The sequence below is a fragment of the Leptosomus discolor genome, chromosome 10 (assembly GCF_034619465.1).
Source record: "Leptosomus discolor isolate bLepDis1 chromosome 10, bLepDis1.hap2, whole genome shotgun sequence".
Lineage (NCBI taxonomy): Eukaryota > Metazoa > Chordata > Aves > Leptosomiformes > Leptosomidae > Leptosomus > Leptosomus discolor.
The window spans coordinates 1,223,108-1,242,333 of NC_141400.1; the positions used below are offsets into that span (position 1 = coordinate 1,223,108).

The 19,226-nt window shown below is 44.4% G+C and overlaps 2 protein-coding genes across 2 annotated transcripts in view; both read left to right on the plus strand.

The window, feature by feature from the left end:
• Positions 1-5,123, plus strand: part of LOC104341171 (protocadherin alpha-C1) — a 34,500-nt gene extending 29,377 nt beyond the window's left edge. The window contains 1 exon segment of the mRNA XM_086471203.1: positions 4,843-5,123. Within this exon segment, the coding sequence (XP_086327329.1) occupies positions 4,843-5,123 (281 nt within the window).
• Positions 5,124-5,405: 282 nt separating this feature from the next.
• LOC104353985 (protocadherin alpha-C2) overlaps positions 5,406-19,226 on the plus strand; it is a 47,669-nt gene continuing 33,848 nt past the window's right edge. Inside the window, exon 1 of the mRNA XM_086471205.1 lies at positions 5,406-7,925. Coding sequence (XP_086327331.1) covers positions 5,406-7,925 — 2,520 coding nt within the window. The remainder of the gene's footprint in view (positions 7,926-19,226) is intronic.

A 19,226-nucleotide genomic window follows, 5' to 3' on the forward strand; every position in this document is an offset into this window, starting at 1 on the left:
GGAGAATCCCATGTCTCCAGAGGATGCAGACCATATACTGAAAGAGATCTGGTTCAACTGCAGGGCTCTGTTTAAGGGGCTGCTCAGTGGCTCTGTTCTGCCTGCAGAACCTCCTCTCTCATATTTTGGACTCTCTGAGCTCAGCTTGCTAAATCAAGACTGATGGAGGCTTGTCAGGCAGAGAGCCACTGTAGGGTATGAATCCCTTTCATTCCTGCCTTTAAGTTGCCTTATCATCTCTAGGTAGTGTCTTCCTGATCGGGTAATACCTGAGGCATGGGAAATCACCAGAAACAATCCTGTATATATTCTCACTCAGAGAAGGGGGGGGGGGGGGGGGGGGGGCATGACTGAAATAAGTAGAGTGCAGAAGAATGCAGGAATCCCAGAAGAAGTGAAAGGTTGGGTTGGACTGAAGAAGTAGTGTGAGCGTACCCTGAAATGATCAAGTTGTTTTTTCCAGAGATCTCTGAGTACCCATGGGGTAGAAGATGGTGTTAGAGTCCACCATCTCACTGGAAAAAAATGTATGTAAACCCCACAACTTGAGTCATTCCCTTACAGTTTATGGGTATTGTTTTCCACTGTGGTTGATTTAATTTGGCCTGTGACTGATGGGTGTTTCTTTCCTCTGGACTTGATCTAATTCTAAGGCAGATAAATTGTAGGCACCACATGCAAGCAGGCACATAGAGAAAATCTAGGATTTTCTAGAGAATGACACCACTTACCTGCTTGTTAATGGCTAAACTGTATGGACTCTCTAGACTTATCTCCGTATTTTTTGCACACTTTTTTATCATTAGGCAGAAATTGTGTGTGCATTTATACGGTATGCAAGCAAACCCATTGTTGCTGAAAACCTACATGCTGACAAGACTACATGCAAAAATCTAGAGCTTGATCCTTGGAGCTGGTGACTTCCCACCAGTTCAGAAAGGAGCTATATCACAACACTGAGTCGTTGGATATCATGTTTGAGGGATGTGAGTTACTGAAGGTGGAATTATTTAGAAAGAAGCAAAATGTCTTTTCAGATGCCAAAATACCTTAGGCAGTTCTTTGGTTAACATGTTGTATTTTCACATCTTCCTCTTTTCTCATATGTCTTTCTCTCCTTTTGCTGTGTGAGACACAGAAATAGCCAGAGGAAGGACTCTGCATAGTGTTCTGCGATGAAGCAAATTGAACACAGACTTACTGCTGCTCAAGCAAATTTAGGTGGTTCTAGTTACAATGTTATATAAAAACATGCCTTGTACAGGTCTGATTTGAAATGGATGAACTTTTCAAGACCCTAAATACCTACAGAACTGTACCTGTGTATAGTTGTATCAATCCTGAGAGAAATATCTGCACAGAAATATTTCTGTGGCACTCCATTACACTGCTACTAATTCAGGCATATCTATATGTAGAACTGTTTTAAGGAAGGCTTGTCTAGGAATGTGAGAACTTTTCATACTAAAATAGTTATATTACTTCAACCTCTAGCATAGATATATATCACTGTATTACTATCTTGACATATACTTAATTTTCTTCTGCAGGACTTTATAAGATCAGTGTATTCTTTGCTACACTCGTATCTTTGTACTCATGTTAAATGACTTGTACCATTTAATTTAACCAAGCTAATTAAAGTGATGCAATTTTTGTATGTCAGGAAAGCCCAATAGGCCTGTGTATATAGATACTGCATACGGGTAGTATCCAGTCGCTTCAGGGGTGATCAGGTTCATCAGCAAATGGATATTTGGGCCTGGTATGTTTTATCAGCTGGTTTTACTGCAGGAACGGATTCTGATTCTCTTGTTCATGTGGATTGATCTGAACCCACTGTATATATATCTTTATTTAGTGAACTTTGAAGGTGTTTTGAAAATTGGTGCTTAAATGAAATTTCAAGAAATTACTGGAAAACAAAACTCTGGGAAAAAGAAAACTAGGAAGCCCCTAAGCTTTCTATTGAAATCCAATTCAGTTCAATTGAAACTGAAATTATGTTTTTCTGTGTTTCAATTTTTGCCTTTCACTAGAAAAAGCGATATTACTACAGACCAGATCCTGAAGTATTTTCTCAATGCAAGTTTTTCTTGAATTACAAATTGAGGCCTGCAGGCCTGACTCAGCATTACCACTGAAGCTGATGGAAATAACTAAAATTATTGTGGCCATGGATGAATTTTTGTATAGTTTTAAAGGGACTTGAGGAACATTTAATCAGAACAGAACAAGTTTTGAAATATAACTTAAAATGTATAGTCAGCATAAACTGCATAAAAGCTAACATTTTGAGAAAGACTGTTACATTTGTACCGTGCTACTGTAAATAAGACAAGCTACAGTATTAATTTGTAAAATGAAAATCAGAGTACCTATTTTATTGATGCTATAAAACATACAAAAAAGCAAGAAGCCAGATGATCCTAGGACTTACAATTTTGAAATTAGGAGAAAAATTTTTGAAGCATCTGAGGTTCAGAAACAGGTTTGATGGGAATGAAAATATTACGGAATATGTTCTAGAATGGCTTAGTTAAGAGTGTGTGTGTTACCCCTGTTCAGTTTTACATTCTGTGGTGTTTCGCAAAGCTTTGGATGTGCAGAGCCTTAGCTGTGAGGACATGAGGAAGGATGAACCTAGATAGCATGTAAATACTGAGGTGGGTCAGGATTTGGGTGTTCATCAGCCCTTTCTTGTTGGAGGACCGAGCTGGAAAGCACTAGAGCAGAGCCTGAATATCTATCAGAAGTAACTCACTGGTGTCTAGGAACAGTGTGAAAGATTTCTCGCTGGCATTAAAAGCCCCTGGATGTGTGATTGGTGTGTTTCATTGACACACTGTAAGTAAAATCAACTTATGGCTAGAAAGGCATTGCCTACAGAGATGAGTTTTGTTTTCCCACCACCTCTTAGCGTAGGCATTGTCCATTTCCAGGAGAGTCTCTACCAACATGTTCCTTAAGGCAGGGCCTTAGATGTTGAGATCTTGGTATGCCCTTTGGACTTTTATTAGTGTGCTGTGTATTTGTTAGAGGACTCTGGCTGTACACATGGGACGTATGGGGTAGAGATGATCTGTGGACTGTCTGGATGAAACCCCTATTTGATTGTCTGGCAAACTGAGGGTGTGTCCCTTCAGGTTTCTGTTTGACATGATGGCTGCCAGTTGCTTTGACACACAGCCACATAATCTATGTATATTAATGCTGCTATAGCTTTTTTTCATAGCTTTTAGCAGGGTGATGGGGTTTTTTTGTTGTTGTTGTTGGGGGGTTTTGTTTGTTGTAAGGCTGTGAGGGTGTTTTGTTCTGAATCTGTGAATATTGTGATCTTGAAGGTGGGTAGCTAAAAACTTGAAGCTGATTTTTTTTTTTTTTTTTTTTAAGTGCTTGGCTCCTGTTTAGATGGCTGGATAAAATGGGCAATTTTCCAGATGTTCTGGGCACTTGGCATCTCTATATGCACTTCTTGGTCTGCACAGACCTACATTTGTCCTGCTTAGAAAGATAAACAGGGATGGGTGGTTCAACAGCAGTATTTGCAGACACTAGGGTACTGGGCACATTAGTATAAATATGAGGACAAATATTTGGGGCACAAAATGGGCTAGGAATTAAATGAACCCATCAGCCAAAACATAAATTGTGTAATCCTGCTCTTAATGTTGTCTCTTCTGGTAGTGGTGGCCATTGATAAAAGCTGATAGACTGGTAGTCCTTATCAGTGCTGAGTCAGAATTAGGGCAGTTGTTCTCCAGGGTTTGTGCATCAAAGTAAAAACTTTGGGGATTTATAGCGTAAGGTTGTGCTCTCAAAAGTCGTCCTTCATGGTAAGGGGTGCCTAAGGCAACAAAGGCCAATGAAAGAGGTTTTAGCTGAATGTTAGGGTCACCCTCTCCCCTTGAAAGACCAGCCCAATCCAGAGAGGGTCCATTGCACATTCCAAAAGACTTTGTGGGTTAAGCAAGGGGAAAAACAACAGGGAGAGAAATACTAGCAGAGAAGCAGTTTCTGCACTGGGTAGCAGGTACAACATAGTTGCACCCCTGGAGGACTGTGTGATAGAACTATAGAATACCAGGTTGGAAAGGACCTCAAGGATCATCTGGTCCAACCTTTCAGGACCTTTCCGGTCCTGTGGTTTGTCTCATTAAATATGTCAGCTTAGTGACTTAGATGTTGTATGAATGAATACTTAAGTTTATTGTCTTCACTGGGATTTGTGGCATTGGGGTAAAACTCACTGCAGCTGGAGCACCCTCATCCCCACGGCTGAGTTTGTTCAATTTCAAGGTTCTGGTTTTTGTCAGTCCTCCATCACAGGGATAGAGGAGGAAAAAAACGTAACTGGAAAAGAGATCGCGTTCCATCTTCTCTCCAGCTGCACTTGATCACCTTGAGCATTGGATGAGAAACTGAAGCCCACCTTAAATGCTCTTAAATCTACGACTTGCAGAACTCGACCAGCTGAGCTGCTGTCGGGGCATGGCCGCTACAGCAAGGACAAGAGGGAGCTGAGCAGGAGGAGGGTGGGAGCGGGGCAGGGAGGCCCCCAGAGAGTCGGCAGAGGGATGGTGCTGCAGCAAGGATGAATCTCCGAGGGAGCAGAAGGGGCAGGTCTCCAAGAAAGAGGTCGTCAAACGTACTGCAGCAACTCACAGACGGCACCAGACCTGGCTGGAGGCCCGATTTTTTTTTTTTTTTTTTTTTTTTTCGGAGCCCTGCGCTGATTTAACCCTCCCAGGCGGCTGTACTTTAGCACTGCAGCAGGAGGGCCAGAAGTGCAGGCGGTTTGCAGCCCTTCCCCCGCTCCTCCCCGCGCCCCCGAACCTTCAGCAGCGAAGCCGGGGCGGAGACGAGGGGCGGTGGCGGCGGCGGTTGGGGAAGCGCACCCCTCCCGGCTCGGCAGCGAGAGCTCCGCCGGCTACCGGGAGCGAGGGGCCCGCCTTACCGAGGGGCCGCAACACGTGGGTGAGGAAGGTGCGGCAGGTCCCGGCAGCGGCGGCAGGTCCCGGCAGCGGCCCCGAGTCCCGGCAGCGGCCGCGGGGGCGGCTCCCGGCCGCAGCCGTGTCGCTGTTCCGTGCCGAGGTGCTGAACCGGAGCCAGCCGCGGCTTAGGCGTCCTCCCCCGCCTCCTCCCGCGCAGCAGCTGGAGCAGGAGAAAGCGGATCCGGCGAGTCCCGGTCCCTCCTCTTTCCTCCTCCTCCTCCTCCTCCTCCTCGGAGCCGCCGTCTCGGGCAGCCGGTGAGCATGGAGCGGGCGGCGGCGGGGCCGGAGGCGGCCGGCGGCTGCTGCTCGCCGCTTGCATGAGGCGGCCGGGCGGCGGGGAGTGAGGCCGGGCCAGGGCCGGGCGAGGCGGCTCCGGGCTCCGGCAGCTCCCCCACCCTCCCCGCCCCGGCCATGGCGGCCGCGGCTGCTCGGCGGAGCCACGGCGGGGCGGTGGTGCTGGGCCTGCTGCTGCTGCTGGGGCTGGGCGGCGAGCGAGCGGCGGGCGGGCCGCTCCGCTACTCGGTACGGGAGGAGCTGCCGCACGGTGCCTTCGTGGGCAGCGTAGCGAGCGACTTGGGCGTGGATCCACGGCGACTGGCGGCGAGGGGAGCGCGGCTTACCTCGGGCAGCGGCCGGCAGTACCTGGAGCTGGAGCTGGGCCGCGGGGCGCTGCTGGTGCGGGAGCGCATGGACCGGGAGGCCCTGTGCGAGCTGACCCCCACCTGCTTCCTCAGCCTGGAGTTGGTCATCGAGCAGCCCATCGAGGTGTACAATGTGGAGGTGGAGGTACTGGACATCAATGACAATGCGCCGCGCTTCCCTCGCCAGGATTACCGGCTGGAGATCAGTGAATCTGCCGTGCCCGGGGCTCGTTTCCACATCGAGAGCGCCCAGGACCCTGATGTGGGCACCAACTCTGTGCAGAGCTATCAGCTCAGCCCCAGCCGCCACTTTGCCCTGGACCTTAAAGGCTTCCAGAGTGGTAGCAAGCTCCTGGAACTGGTGCTGCAGCAGCCGCTGGACCGGGAGCAGAGTGCCCTGCAGCAGCTGGTCCTCACTGCTGTGGATGGTGGGGACCCCCCCAAGTCTGGGACAGCCCAGATCTCTGTGCGAGTTGTGGATACCAATGACAACCCTCCTGCCTTTGACCGCTCCACCTACACCGTGAGCCTTCTGGAGAATGCCCCGCCTGGCACGCTAGTGGTCAAACTCAATGCCTCAGACCCCGACGAGGGCTCCAACGGGGATGTGATCTACTCCTTTGGCAGCTACACTCCAGAGAAGGTGAGGCAGCTCTTTAGTGTGGACCCACATTCAGGGGAGGTGCGGGTTAATGGCACCTTGGACTATGAAGAAGCATCTTCCTATGAGATCTATGTGCAAGCCACGGATCAGGGCCCTGTCTCTATGGCTGGGCACTGCAAGGTGCTGGTCAACATTGTGGATGCTAACGATAATGTTCCTGAGGTGGTCCTGACCTCCCTGTACAGCCCAGTGCCAGAGGATGCAAAGGCAGGAACTGTGGTGGCCCTGATGAGTGTCACTGACCAGGACTCGGGGCCGAACAAGCAGGTGAGTCTGCGTATCCCCCCTGGCCTCCCCTTCACGCTCAACTCTTTCAAGAACTCCTACACCTTGATCACCCAGGGCAAACTGGATCACGAGAAAGCAGCAGCCTACAACATCACAGTTACAGCTACCGACTCTGGGAGCCCCCCTCTCTCCTCCCAGAAGGTGATCCATGTGGAGATTTCTGACATCAATGACAATCCTCCACACTTTGAGGAACCTGTGTACTCAGTTTACATCCCTGAGAACAACCCCCTTGGAGCTTTGCTGTGCACTATCAAAGCCACTGACCCAGATGTCGCCGAAAATGCCTATGTGTCCTATTCTCTACTAGATGGGGAGATCGAAGGGCTACCTGTCGCCTCCTATGTCTCCATTAAATCTGATAGCGGCAACATGTATGCTGTCAGGTCCTTTGACTATGAGACACTAAGGGAGTTCCAGGTGGTTGTTCAGGCTCAGGATGCTGGGAGCCCACCACTGAGCAGCACTGTCACTGTCCACATCTACGTGGTGGACGAGAATGACCATGCTCCACAGATTCTGTATCCTACCTCAACCAACACTTCAGCAGCCCTGGAGATGATCCCACGCTCAGCATATGCTGGATATTTGGTAACCAAAATTATAGCCATTGATGGGGACTCAGGACAAAATGCCTGGTTGTTCTTCCACCTGGTGCAAACCTCAGATCCAGGTTTGTTCAGGGTAGAACTTCATACTGGGGAGATTAGGACTACTCGCAAACTGGGAGAGGACAACACACCTACTTTCAACCTGACGGTGGAGGTGAGAGACAATGGAGAGCCACCGATGTCCTCATCAGTAGCCATCACTGTTGCCGTGGTGGACAGAGTTTCCAAAATCATCCCTGATACAAGAAGGCATGTTAGAAGTCCGAGCAATTACTCAGAGATCACTCTTTATCTCATTATCGCTTTGAGCGCCATCTCCTTCGTTTTCCTTTTCACAATCATTGGGCTTACTGTTATCAAGTGCTACAGATACAGTCTGTATGGGGACTCCTGCTGTGCAGGGTTCTGTGGGGTCAGAGAACGGTGCCCTGCTGACTTATACAAGCAGGCCAACAACAACATCGATGCTAGGTTGCCCCACGGTTTAAAAGTACAACCCCATTTCATTGAAGTGAGGGGCAATGGGTCTCTCACTAAGACCTACTGCTATAAGGCATGCCTAACTGCAGGATCAGGAAGTGACACTTTTATGTTTTACAATACCTGTGGCCCAACAGGAACTACTGGTCCCTCTGCAGTGATGACTGAGAGGCATCTGACAGGACAGAGTGGGCAGAGTGCACAAAACCTGATCATACTTAAAAATGACTCCATTACTCCTAATGAGGTGAGCCTACGTTGATAAATGGTCAGCACGGTGCTCTGAGAAAATCTGTACTTAAGAAGAGGTTCAAACTGGAAAACTCAGGTTGAGCATATTCCCCTTTGGGCTCACTGACACGCAGCTGTGAAACGTGGTTCTAATTAATCTAATCTGTGCAATGCCTTTTGTTTTTAGGTAAATACTGGGACTTTCAGGGTCTATTTGGTAAGTTCGGTATATGTATCTGTTGTTTCAGATGCACTTCATTTTTGCAGCGTGTGCTGTATAGAGTATTGCCTCCTTCCCTTTTCTCTTACACAGCTGAAATGGCCTGCTAGTGCAGGGGAATGACAAGTGCAGTCTTAAAGTTTTAACATTAAAAGTAATATTGCAGGAAAAAATAAAAAAGTGAATAGCCTGGAAATCTATGGCATTTATAGATGTTTGCAACTTCATTGATTTTGTACATAGGCAAAGCTGTTAAATTTAGATCATTACAATAATAAGCTTTGCTTACTAATGTGGGCATGTTTCAGTTGTCTGAAAACTGCAATCCCTCCTTTGATAACGTTTGTTTTACCTGGTGCTGCATTTCCTGCTTTCGGACAGTGACATCTTCGTAGAAAATTACAGCAAGTTGCCATCGTTGTGTTGCAGTGTGACAACTTCTAACCTGCTGGGTTGCCATTCAAAATTGTTTAATACCTATGGTTTGACCAGCAGCCTTTTCGATATTTCCCCACAGTGAAGAATTAATGGTTGCTTTATGCCAGCATACAGGCAGTCTGCAGTTAGTGTGTGGTTTGCCTGCTCTGTACAGTTTCCTTTCTATACATATTGCAACTAAACCCAGAAGCACTCACAGGAGAGACTAATTCTGGTTCACAAAAGGAAAATTTTCCGATTACTGTGTGTTGTTTGTATCCTACAATTGTGGCAGGTATAAGATCAGTTCATGCATTAATGTGTGCTATGCCTCCAGATGTGGGAAAGCTGGAGGAAGGAACTGTGGTGGGATAGAAAGGAGCCTGTCTTGTATATTCTTGCCAAAGAAGTGTAATTTATTTCTTTATTTCTTTATACTTATTCACATGCGAAGATATTAGTATCTTTTTGTAACTAGTTATACAAAGATGCACGAATCCTAAGGACTAGCAAGTCTTCATAAATATGCTTTTAGAGAGTAATGATCATCCATTCAAGACTAATTAATTTAAAATTATTGCAGTGTTTTCTTATAAATCACAGTGGCAGGTTATGGGGGAAGTATTTTTTATTTTTCTACGCTGTTTTTGTACCATAAAATCTCTGAGTACAATAAAATGCTTGGTGTCTGTTTGATATAGGAGGAAACATGAGACATACTCTAAGTATGTATGCTGAAGAATCAAAAAGTGAAATATACCCTTGCATCTGATGTCTGGGGGAAAAAAAAGAGGAGCAATAGTTGAAAAATGGCTTAACTTTGGATGCAAGACCAGTAGGAAATTAGTTTAACAGACAGATTCCTATCTCATTTTAGGCAATCACTCCATTGCATGCAATGAATTAGCAAGTTTTGAACACCGGTGCAGATCAGGCCCTGGCAACAAAGCCAGCCCAAACTTGGAGTCCAGAAGTAGAGCTGTATAGAGCAAACTAACGAATGCCTGCCTGTGAGGAGTTGTGACCCAAAAGAGGAATCAATTACTCAAGTAGTTCTGTATGATGTAAACACAGGTGCAATTCTGACAAGTTCTTCTTGTCACAAGTTCTTTTCTTACGTCTCTGATTCTTAAACTGTCCCAGGGTAGTACATGAAGATGTATCAATGCCAGGTGTACCTGAGAAAATGGGTGAATGTACTGACATTCACTAATTACTAATTCTGAGCTAATTACGTACTATAAAATCATGTCTCTTCCTTATTTCAAGCTCAGCATACGCACTGAAGATGCCATCCATTGCTTAGCAACCCTGAATTCTGCTTTTTAAGGATGATGATCTTTGTGTTACTAGCTCTTCAGAGACCTGTGTTTCTCATTTTAGTTGAAATGAACTTTTAATCGGTCTATAAAAGCCTATGCCTTCGTCTGTGAAGTGTAGCAACAGGCATCTTTGTCCTTGCATTGATTTACAGCGTTAATCTCTGATGTGTATGCTACTTTTGGGTAATGTGAACAGGTCCTTTTTTTCTTTTCCAATTTTTGGAAATTGATCTTCTGTTAATTGTTCAGTGATGAGGATGGGACCAGGTGAATGGACACTCTATGCATGCGTACTGTACATAGGGTTTCACAAAGGCTAGTATTTTGCAAATGTTTATACAGTGAGAGGAAAAATATTTCAAAGTTATTTGGGATTAGTCTCTGTAACAGTGCAATAAGATCTTGGTCCTTTTCATGTTTACTAATAAGGTCAAGGATGTTGTTAATTGCTTTACTCTAAATTGTGACTATTCTGACTTGCACTGCTAATGCGATGGTGGAATGGGAGCTTATTTCAGCAAGGCAGCCTGTGCTTCTGCATTCACCTGGTTTTCCTGTGTGGTCCTTTATAGGTTTATAAGAATATCCCAAACCAAATGTGTTTTGTAAAAGAATATTTTCAGTGCAGCTGTGTTAGTACCTTAGAAACAGTTATTGCTGGCAAGAGCCTGGTCATAAGGATCAGAACGTGGGGTTAATGAGTATCATGCTTTCGTCAGCTAAAGAACTACTGCAGGGTGAGCAGGCAAAATTTAGGGATAGCAAAATACTGTGGCTTCGTTGCTGGCGCTGCGTGAGGTTACGGGCAGCCTGGATTCCTGCCTTTTGGAGGGGGGGGGCGCACACAGCTGTGAAGCGGGTGTGGGAAGGTGTGATTTTTTTTTACTGGACACTGCTGCAGCGATCATCCGTCATTTTCAGGAAAGGTTTCAGTGCTGTAGGCTGGACGCCCTTTCCGCGTATGCCTGTGAAGACACTGAGTGACATCTGGGTAGTGTCTGGTCCTTGGGTCGCCTTTTCATCTCTCCCGTCTTGTTCTTGCTTTCTGTGCTTAACTGCTTGTTCATTATGTCTTGGATCTCGTGACAACCTTTACCCTTCGATACAGGGAATAACAATCAAACCAACATATGTTTTAACTGGAGTTTTCGGCCCTAGAAGGCAGCCTGGCACATTCCTCATGATAAGGGGTCAGTCTGGATGCTTGACAGAACTAGATACAAACTCTTCTGATTATACATTTCTCTGTACCCTTTTTTGTGTGGTGACATGCGTGGCCGACAAAATATGATGTTTGGTGTCAAGTTCAGCAATAAATTTGCTTGTTGCTCTGTGGACACTTTTCAGGAAGTGAAATAAAAGCGATGGTAAGACCCAGGGGTTCAGTGGAGTTTCATGGCTGTTTGCTCTACTTCTGGCTCTTTCTCTGTGTTTTGCACTTCAAAACCAGCTTGCTAAATACATGGAAAAAAAAACCAACCAACAAATGACACTTGAGTTGAGCACATCTTGATACTGCTTTAAAATGCAAGCATGTTTTGAAGTGTCTAAATCCCACAGCATTGTCTGGAGCAGTCTTTCCAAGAGATTTCTCACAGAGGCTTTAAAGGTATTAATGGTGGAATATCTTACAATCTCAGTTCAAGTACTTAAGCCTTTAAGAAATTCTCCAGCCCCACTGACATTGTAAAGGTTAACTAGAAATGTTTGTTCTTTTGTTTAGTGGCAGTATCTGAACCCGTTCTGCTAAGCAGGGACAGTGCTCTGTGCTTCGGGGCAGTCAGACTCTTGGTTTGATGCTTACTGCTGTGCCAGCAGAAATTTGCATCCAGTATTAAGCAGAGGCATTTTTCCTCCCTTGGAGCTCATTAAATATACTTTGCAGAAGCACTTGCCTGTGCACTTCACCTTCATTTTCTCAGGGAATGCAAATGAACACTGTCAGGAAGAAAATTTTTAGACTTCTACTACTTTTCCAGTTCCCATTCTGATTTCTTGTATGATAAACACATGTTCAGTCTAAAAATAGTTTGTTCTCCTCATCAAGTTAATTCTAAACATTTACAGAAGGAAGTCAGGAATAGTAGCCTGACTAGTATTTCCCCACATCTGTCAGTTCTCACTGAAAATAAGCAGAGCTGCGGTCAGGAGTTCTAAAAGGTCTTTTATTATTGCTTCAAAGTGGATGTATTTGATAAACATACCTTATGTCATTCTGTCATGCATTTGTGTGGAAACAGGAATGGAGTGGGATGTTTTTAGCAGTCTCATCATCTGGTAACTGTTTGTAAATGTTTGATTCACACTTCTCTGCCTCAGGCAGACCCTGATCTAACACCCACGTGAAGTGAATGGTAGCCTTTGCCTTGATTTTCATTAATATGGGATCAGAACAACATTAACAAATTTAGAGATTCCTTGTATCCCAGGGACAAATCCTTATTGTGTTAAAGATAAAAGAGAGAATGGAGCAAAATGTTTGTAACAATGTATTTTCAACTAAATTTATTCTTCATGAACAAATGAAATGATTCTTAAATTAACCCACTCTGTGCAGTATGAAAACAACTGTGAGAAATTTTGCATGAGCTTTTTTGCTCTTAAGGTGGCTCCATTTTATATTGTACATTCACTTTGCTTATCAGACTTTCCAGTAGGGTTGGTTATTTATGACTAGTCACATTAATGTTTGTGGTTGTGGTTGGCTGAATGTAATCCTGGTGCCTGGAAGAACCGACATGAGCAAACTGTTGGCATGAGGTGTTCACCTGGTGCAGTGACAATGACTTCTATAGGCACGTGGATAGTGACCTATCCCACAACTATGATGATGTGTGCTGTTACTAAATTAGAAAAAGCAGGTGATGGGAGAAACAGGGAATGGTTGATTACTTCTGTGCAGGATCGTGTGATTTTTCTCACCTCCATTGGTGAGTGGTAAGGACAGGACCACTGGACTTGGTCCATGGCCTCCAAAAATCTCTGAGGGAAATGGCAGACTAAGATTACCTTAAAGTTAGTAGAGTGGGCTGGCGTGAGATAAACAGGGTCTTGTAATGAGTTGGGAGCTGGGGAGGTAAAAGGAACAATAATATCTTTGTCAGAATTGTGTGACATAGTGGGAGTATGGGGACATACAACCGGGAAGCATCTGGAGCACTTCAGAGTCCCTGTTCCTCTTTGTGCTTCCCCTTTGTACCCGTGCTTCCTGGCCAGCTGTACCATGTCCTGGAGGTGTTGATTTATCACACAGCTCCATTTCTCACTACAAAGCCTGTGACAGGGCTTTGCAGAAGAGCCTCCTAACAGCTGCTGTGCAGACTCTTGTCCTCTGGGACTGTGCTGAAGACATGACTCTACTTTGAGATGGGCCATATCGTCTCATGACACAGTGCTGCGTGCTGTGTGACAGCATGTGTCAATGTGGTGGGTTTCAGTGAGTGGTCTGGTAAAGGTGGGCTGTTCATAGCCAGAGAGATAAGCCAACCCAAGCATGTAGACTGTGAATGCCTGATGGTTCTATAAGAAGCATCACTGCTGCATCTGAGCTGGGGAAAGATATTAGTGAACAGGTTTGCTGCTTCTGCTATGCTGTCGCTTCTATTATCGCCCATACTTTTTGGCTTTTCTTGCTCCTAATTGCCCGGTCTTGTCCAAAGGTGTATTGAAACAGCTTTTCTCTTATGACTAGAGGATCTTAAAGAATGACTGTTTGTAGCAGAACAAAAGAAGCCAGTTACACTGACAAAATTGGAATTTCACCAGTTTTGCCAGTTACAGGACATTGACCTGTGATAACACAAGTGTGGGACAAACATGCGTCTCTTGCTGAGGTCTGAAAGTTCCCAGTCAAGCAGTGCATGCATGGTAAAACTGGGTGAGAATAGATTTGAACTACAGCCCTGCCTGAAGACTAGTAGCAAACAGAGAACTGTTTGAGAGTAGCCACAAGATGCCACAACTTCTGGACAGTAACCTTTGAAAATACCACAATCTCCTAATTGCTGGTCTTTCTGTTATATTGACACGGTGAATGTTGTCCATGCATGAATGATAAATTTCTAACTGATGAGTTTCTCCTGCCATCATCACCCATTTATGATCTGGTGTTTGAAAGTTCCCACTGCAACAGAACATAGATTTTTGTCTTCTAAGCAAGAGCTGGAAAGCTCTTAGCTGACAACCAAAAATCTATGTACTGTGAGCGAGTGGCCGTTTCCTCTTTTCTCACTCCTACCCAACTCGTGTCAGACTTTTCCAGCTCTTTGATGTAATCTCACTTCATCTGTGTTTTGCCTGGGACTGTGGTAAGATTCCTCCTCACACTGCCTATAAGCCCGTACAAATTAGTAACCTGCATCTCTCCTGTTGGAAAAAAAGAGCAAAGGGGCTTTCCCCCTCTCCCCAGTCCATCAGTTCCCCCAGCAGAGGATAATCTGGTGTCAGCACCCTTCGTACATCAACAAGGGCAAACTCAGGAGAGGATCTGATCAGTGTGTATTTTCTATCCTCTTTCATTGATTATTACTACACAGTTGACTTTAGAGTTGCTTTGACATCCCTGGGCCTGGAGCCAAAATGGAATGAATCAGAAAATACTGGAACCATGCATAGCGGGCTCCTTGTCAAGCCACTTTCTGCTAAACTCAGCAGAACCTGAGCACGCCAGAGAACTGGGGGCTAAATGGGAAGGAAATTGCTAGCACAGATGTTTAATGTGTGGTTGTAAATAGCAGCCTCCTCCCTTTTGTGTAACTCGGACCATAAAGAACACTAGGATGCACATCATCCAAGAACGTCTCACTCTTGAGTGATGCTGGACCCAGGGAATATGGTTATAGAGCAATAGTCTAAGTTGTAATTGCTCCATTTTTATTTGAATAAAACCTATTGATCCAGGAAAAAGCATACCCCAGCCCTCAAGAGGAAAGACAGAGTTGGCTTTAAATAATTCAGAGCATTCAACACTTTCTTTTTCTCTTTCAAGTAATGGGACAAAATTCATTTCTGATCCGCCTCCAATAGCTTGAAGAGAATTAAACCATTACTGTCATATATTATTTGTGTGTTTGGCTCTGTACAAGACAGACCAGGAATGGAGGGTAGTCCATTATGTTTCTGGACATAAGTTCTCTCTTTGAATTCAAGTGCCTGAAGTTAAGCACTGGCTGCAGTATCACCTACAGAATAATGTCTTGAGAATCCTGAGAAATAACCTTGTTATGTGCTTAGGACTTAATTTTAAAGGACCTGAGCTTGCATTCATTGGCTGAAGTTGAAAATCATTGTGATGGTCCCCTGACAATGCAAAAGAGATTTTCTGCAGCGATTTTTGATCAACAGAGGATTTCTTCATTCTCTTTTATTTAGCAAGTTATTCTGCAGCAGGTCAGCGTATGCTGAGGTTTGTTGGTCGAAGGGTATTGCTGGCTATTTTCCCCTTCCACCTCTTATGCCTTCTCATGAATACGGAGACTGTAGTAGTTCTTGATATTATGAAAGAGCACGTCTGCCTTTGATAAAAGACTTGCTGCAGTCTGCAAATCTGATACAATCTAGCGCACTCCTCTGCAGTACACTAAATGCCAGCAGAAACCTCAGCAGCCTGACTACCCTGCATGTGCCCTTCACAGGGGGCCGTATTTTATACGTCCTCAGGCAAATGCTATTCAGGAGCTCGAGTTTCCTCAGCTTATCAGGTAAACAAACAACATGTTATATGGATTTATGATGTTGGGGTTTTTTCCTATGCTCAGAATGTTGATGACTGTATGAAATAACTGTCCACCGGTTTCCAGCATTAAATGTCGTTCCACAGAGATCATCTCTAGCCAAAGGCCTTGGCAGGCAAACAAGGTTCTCTATTACAGAGACACCCTTTGTGTGTCCATTTGAAAGTTCCCTTAGCTTTGTAGAACAATTTGGCCATTCTGAATGTTCACAAAAGTTGAGTAGCTTCATTTAGACTCTACTGACAAAATTAGCCCGATGCCTATGCTTTTCAGCACATTTAACATACACTAACAACCTTATCCTGGGCTTTTGTTTCTACAGCCAAAACACCCCAATCCTGACTGGCGCTACTCTGCATCCCTACGGGCAGGCATGCAAAGGTACGTATGGTGTTTCCCCACATGAAGGGGAATTCTGTCTTTGTCCTCTGTGAAATGGACAAAGCTGTCTGGCTCCTCTAGCACCTTAGACCAAGGATATCTGTACAGTGAGGTGGAAAGCACCTGAGTTCTGCTGCTGTCACTTCCAATTTCCGACTGTTACAGACTCAGTCTGACTGCATCTTACGTTATTACTATACTAGCATAGATCTGTGCTTTTTGGTTGTTTACCTCCTGCCTTTTTATACATTGACTGTCAAGGCATAATTGCTCCCATTATTGAATTATTTAACTGTGATTATACACTTCTTGTTTGCTTTAAAGCTCCCTGTAATCATCAATGCTGATATGTTTCAATAGACTGTCTGCAGCATTGATGCATTTTCCATCTTGTCTCTCATTACCTTGAAAGTATGCTGCTCCTGCAGTCAGCTTATTAGCCACATGGTGCAATCAAGATGATTAATACAGTTTAAGGGTCGTTTTGAAGATGAGACAGATTTTCAAAGAAGGAAGAGTGAGGCTGTGTCCAAATGTCTTCAGACATCTTTGAAAGTCCTCTGCCTAACATTGCAAGCAGTCTCTGCTATAATTTGTTACTTGGTACACCTGGAAAAAGGGTATTATAATAAACTTGGGTTTGTAAAGCCAAATAAAACAATATTTTTGCTACCCCTTCCTGAGCAAATTAGAAAATTGGTTTTATATTCAGATGTAATCTAACAAGATTTAGTAAGAGTGGCTTACAGGTTTCGATGCAATTATAAGGCTGCAGCGGTTCCTAGTGGCACTGCAAAGGTCAAATGTTCCCAAAATTGTTGGTGCAATGGGACTGTAGTCATCACCTTTCATCCATGACCCACAGGGCTCAAGAGTTTTCATAAAGCTGAAGTCCAAACCTCAGATTCAGCCTGTCCATCCCTGAGCCTGTTCTTCATGTGGGTGAGGGCATGGTGCACCTGTCCAGCTGCCTTTGGGCTGCTGTGTGAAAAGGAACCTGAACCTCAGGGACCAGAAGGAAAGGAAGAAAGAGCAAGCTTGATTCTGCAGCCTGTTGGGCAAACTGGTTTCTTTCTTTTATATTCCTGCTGTTATTTTGTTTTTTCACTCCCTGACTGCTTACTGCAAAATGAGTAATCGGTCTGGGGAGCAGGATCCTGAAGCAGGAATTCTCCTGCCTACATGAGCATCTTATTCTACCCATCCTCAGAGAGTCAGGCATGCTCTTGTGTATTCCCAGCATGATCCTGTGGATCCACATTCCTTTCTATATAGAGAGTTCAAGATCTTGCTTGAAGGTACTTGAACAGTTAATGAAAAGTCAGAGCTCATTTAAAGCAATTTGTCCCACAAGCAGGGGAGCTAAAGAAGCATTTCAGGGAAATTGTATGTGTTCCTCTGTTCTCTCACATCAGCAGTCCCCGTCCTTAGCTGAAATCTCAGATTCTGAGCCTGTGTGACATGGCCAGCTGATGATTTTCATAAAATTCTGATTTTTCATGAAACTTGTGCAACTTTGGTATCTGTAGGAGCCTTGACATCTGCCACGTTTGATTGAAACTGCCCGTTAAGTTCAACTAGGGGTGTGGAAGGGAGCTGAGAAGCAGATGGACAGAAACGGGGACGCAGTCACAGAATCCTGTTTCTCTAGGGAACTGCACACAAATACGTGCCTAGTTTTGCATTAGAAGTAGCAGATTTTTTTCTTTTCCTTCCATGTAAGGTGCTGGCTAATGCCCAAATCTGTGCTTTCAAGGCCAAGAGCTCACGATGCAACACCGTAAAATTTGCTGTGTTAGTTTCTGCATTTGAGAAAATGTATTTAATTCTCTGAATTGCACACGAGAAGCATGCAGTAACCCAGGAAGGTGGGATCTGTTAAGTAGCACAGTGACAGAAGCTCAGAGCTAACTCCACCAACTTTTTATTATTTGCTTTTATGTTAGTATATCATAACAGCAAAGAAGGTGTGTAACTACCTTGTTAGGGACTTCCAGTCAATGAAAGCCAAGTGTCCTGCAGGTATGTTTGTTTTATAAATTATGCCACAACTGTGTTTTAGTAAATAATCGAAGATATTTTTTTGCAAGTCCAAACAGCTAGTTTGCAATGCTTCAGCAGAACTTGTTAGCATCACACAGTACTATAGTAGTAGTTGCAGAGCGACAAACAGTTATGGTCTTTGAAGAGTAGCAAGAAAGGGAAATATTATGGAGCACAGGGCAGAGGGGAACTGTATAATCTAACTATGATATATGCTTATTCAGTGCTGTGCATATGGAGGAGGCAGGAGTCCTGCGTGGCGGACCAGGAGGGCCTGATCAGCAGTGGCCAACGGTTTCCAGTGCTACTCCAGGTAAGGGTGTGAAAATCTAGAATACATGGGAGGAGCTAATGTTAACTGAAATAGACTTCCTAATGCTTCCATTTTCAGTTGTTTTTCTTCTGTTTTGTGTCTCTGGGTGAAGTTCTTGTAAATTAATCTGTGGAATCTAATTAAAGTGGAATAATAAAGCGTAAAATAGATTGTGGATGGTGTCCCTGCCCATGGCAGGGGGGTAGGAACTGGATGATCTTTAAGGCCCATTCCAACCCCAACCATTCTGTGATTCTATGATTTTTTTTCTTTACTTGGTCTCAGATGAGCACTGAAGATAAGAGTCCTTGATCCCAGCTTTCACCCTGCCTTCGGAGGTTATTGGTTTGTGTAACAGAGTAGTGGAAGGGCTTCAGTTCTGATGTGTGTATTCAGATTCAAAATGCTTGTGTCTAGGGCTGGTTTGCCCTGCGTTTCAAAAGAACAGTAAAACTGGGGTAGGAACTTATCAGTTCTCCCTTTGTTATTTTTACAAACCCAGTAAGTCTCTTTGAATGTCTTTTCTCATTTTCTGTGGTGAAATCGGACCTAATTTTTTGCTAGCTATATTCATTCACATTCGCCCCCCTTCTCTTTGTCTAGTGAAGCTATAGCCCTCTATGTAGTACTGAATTTGGAAATTGAAACTAAACTATTATTTGCTTGTCAAAATAAATTACCAAAACCATATTTTAGAATGTAGCTTTACTTACTCAGTAACTGACTGATGACTTCACAGCAGTCAGTAAGAATTGGCAAAAGGTCCTCACTGAGTTAAGACAAAAAAAAACCCCACCTGCATCTTTTGCAATGCAGGCAATAAAATATTCTCACTTTTTATGTTGGAGCAGGAATAAGAGAGAGATGTAGTGGAACAGCCAGTCACTGG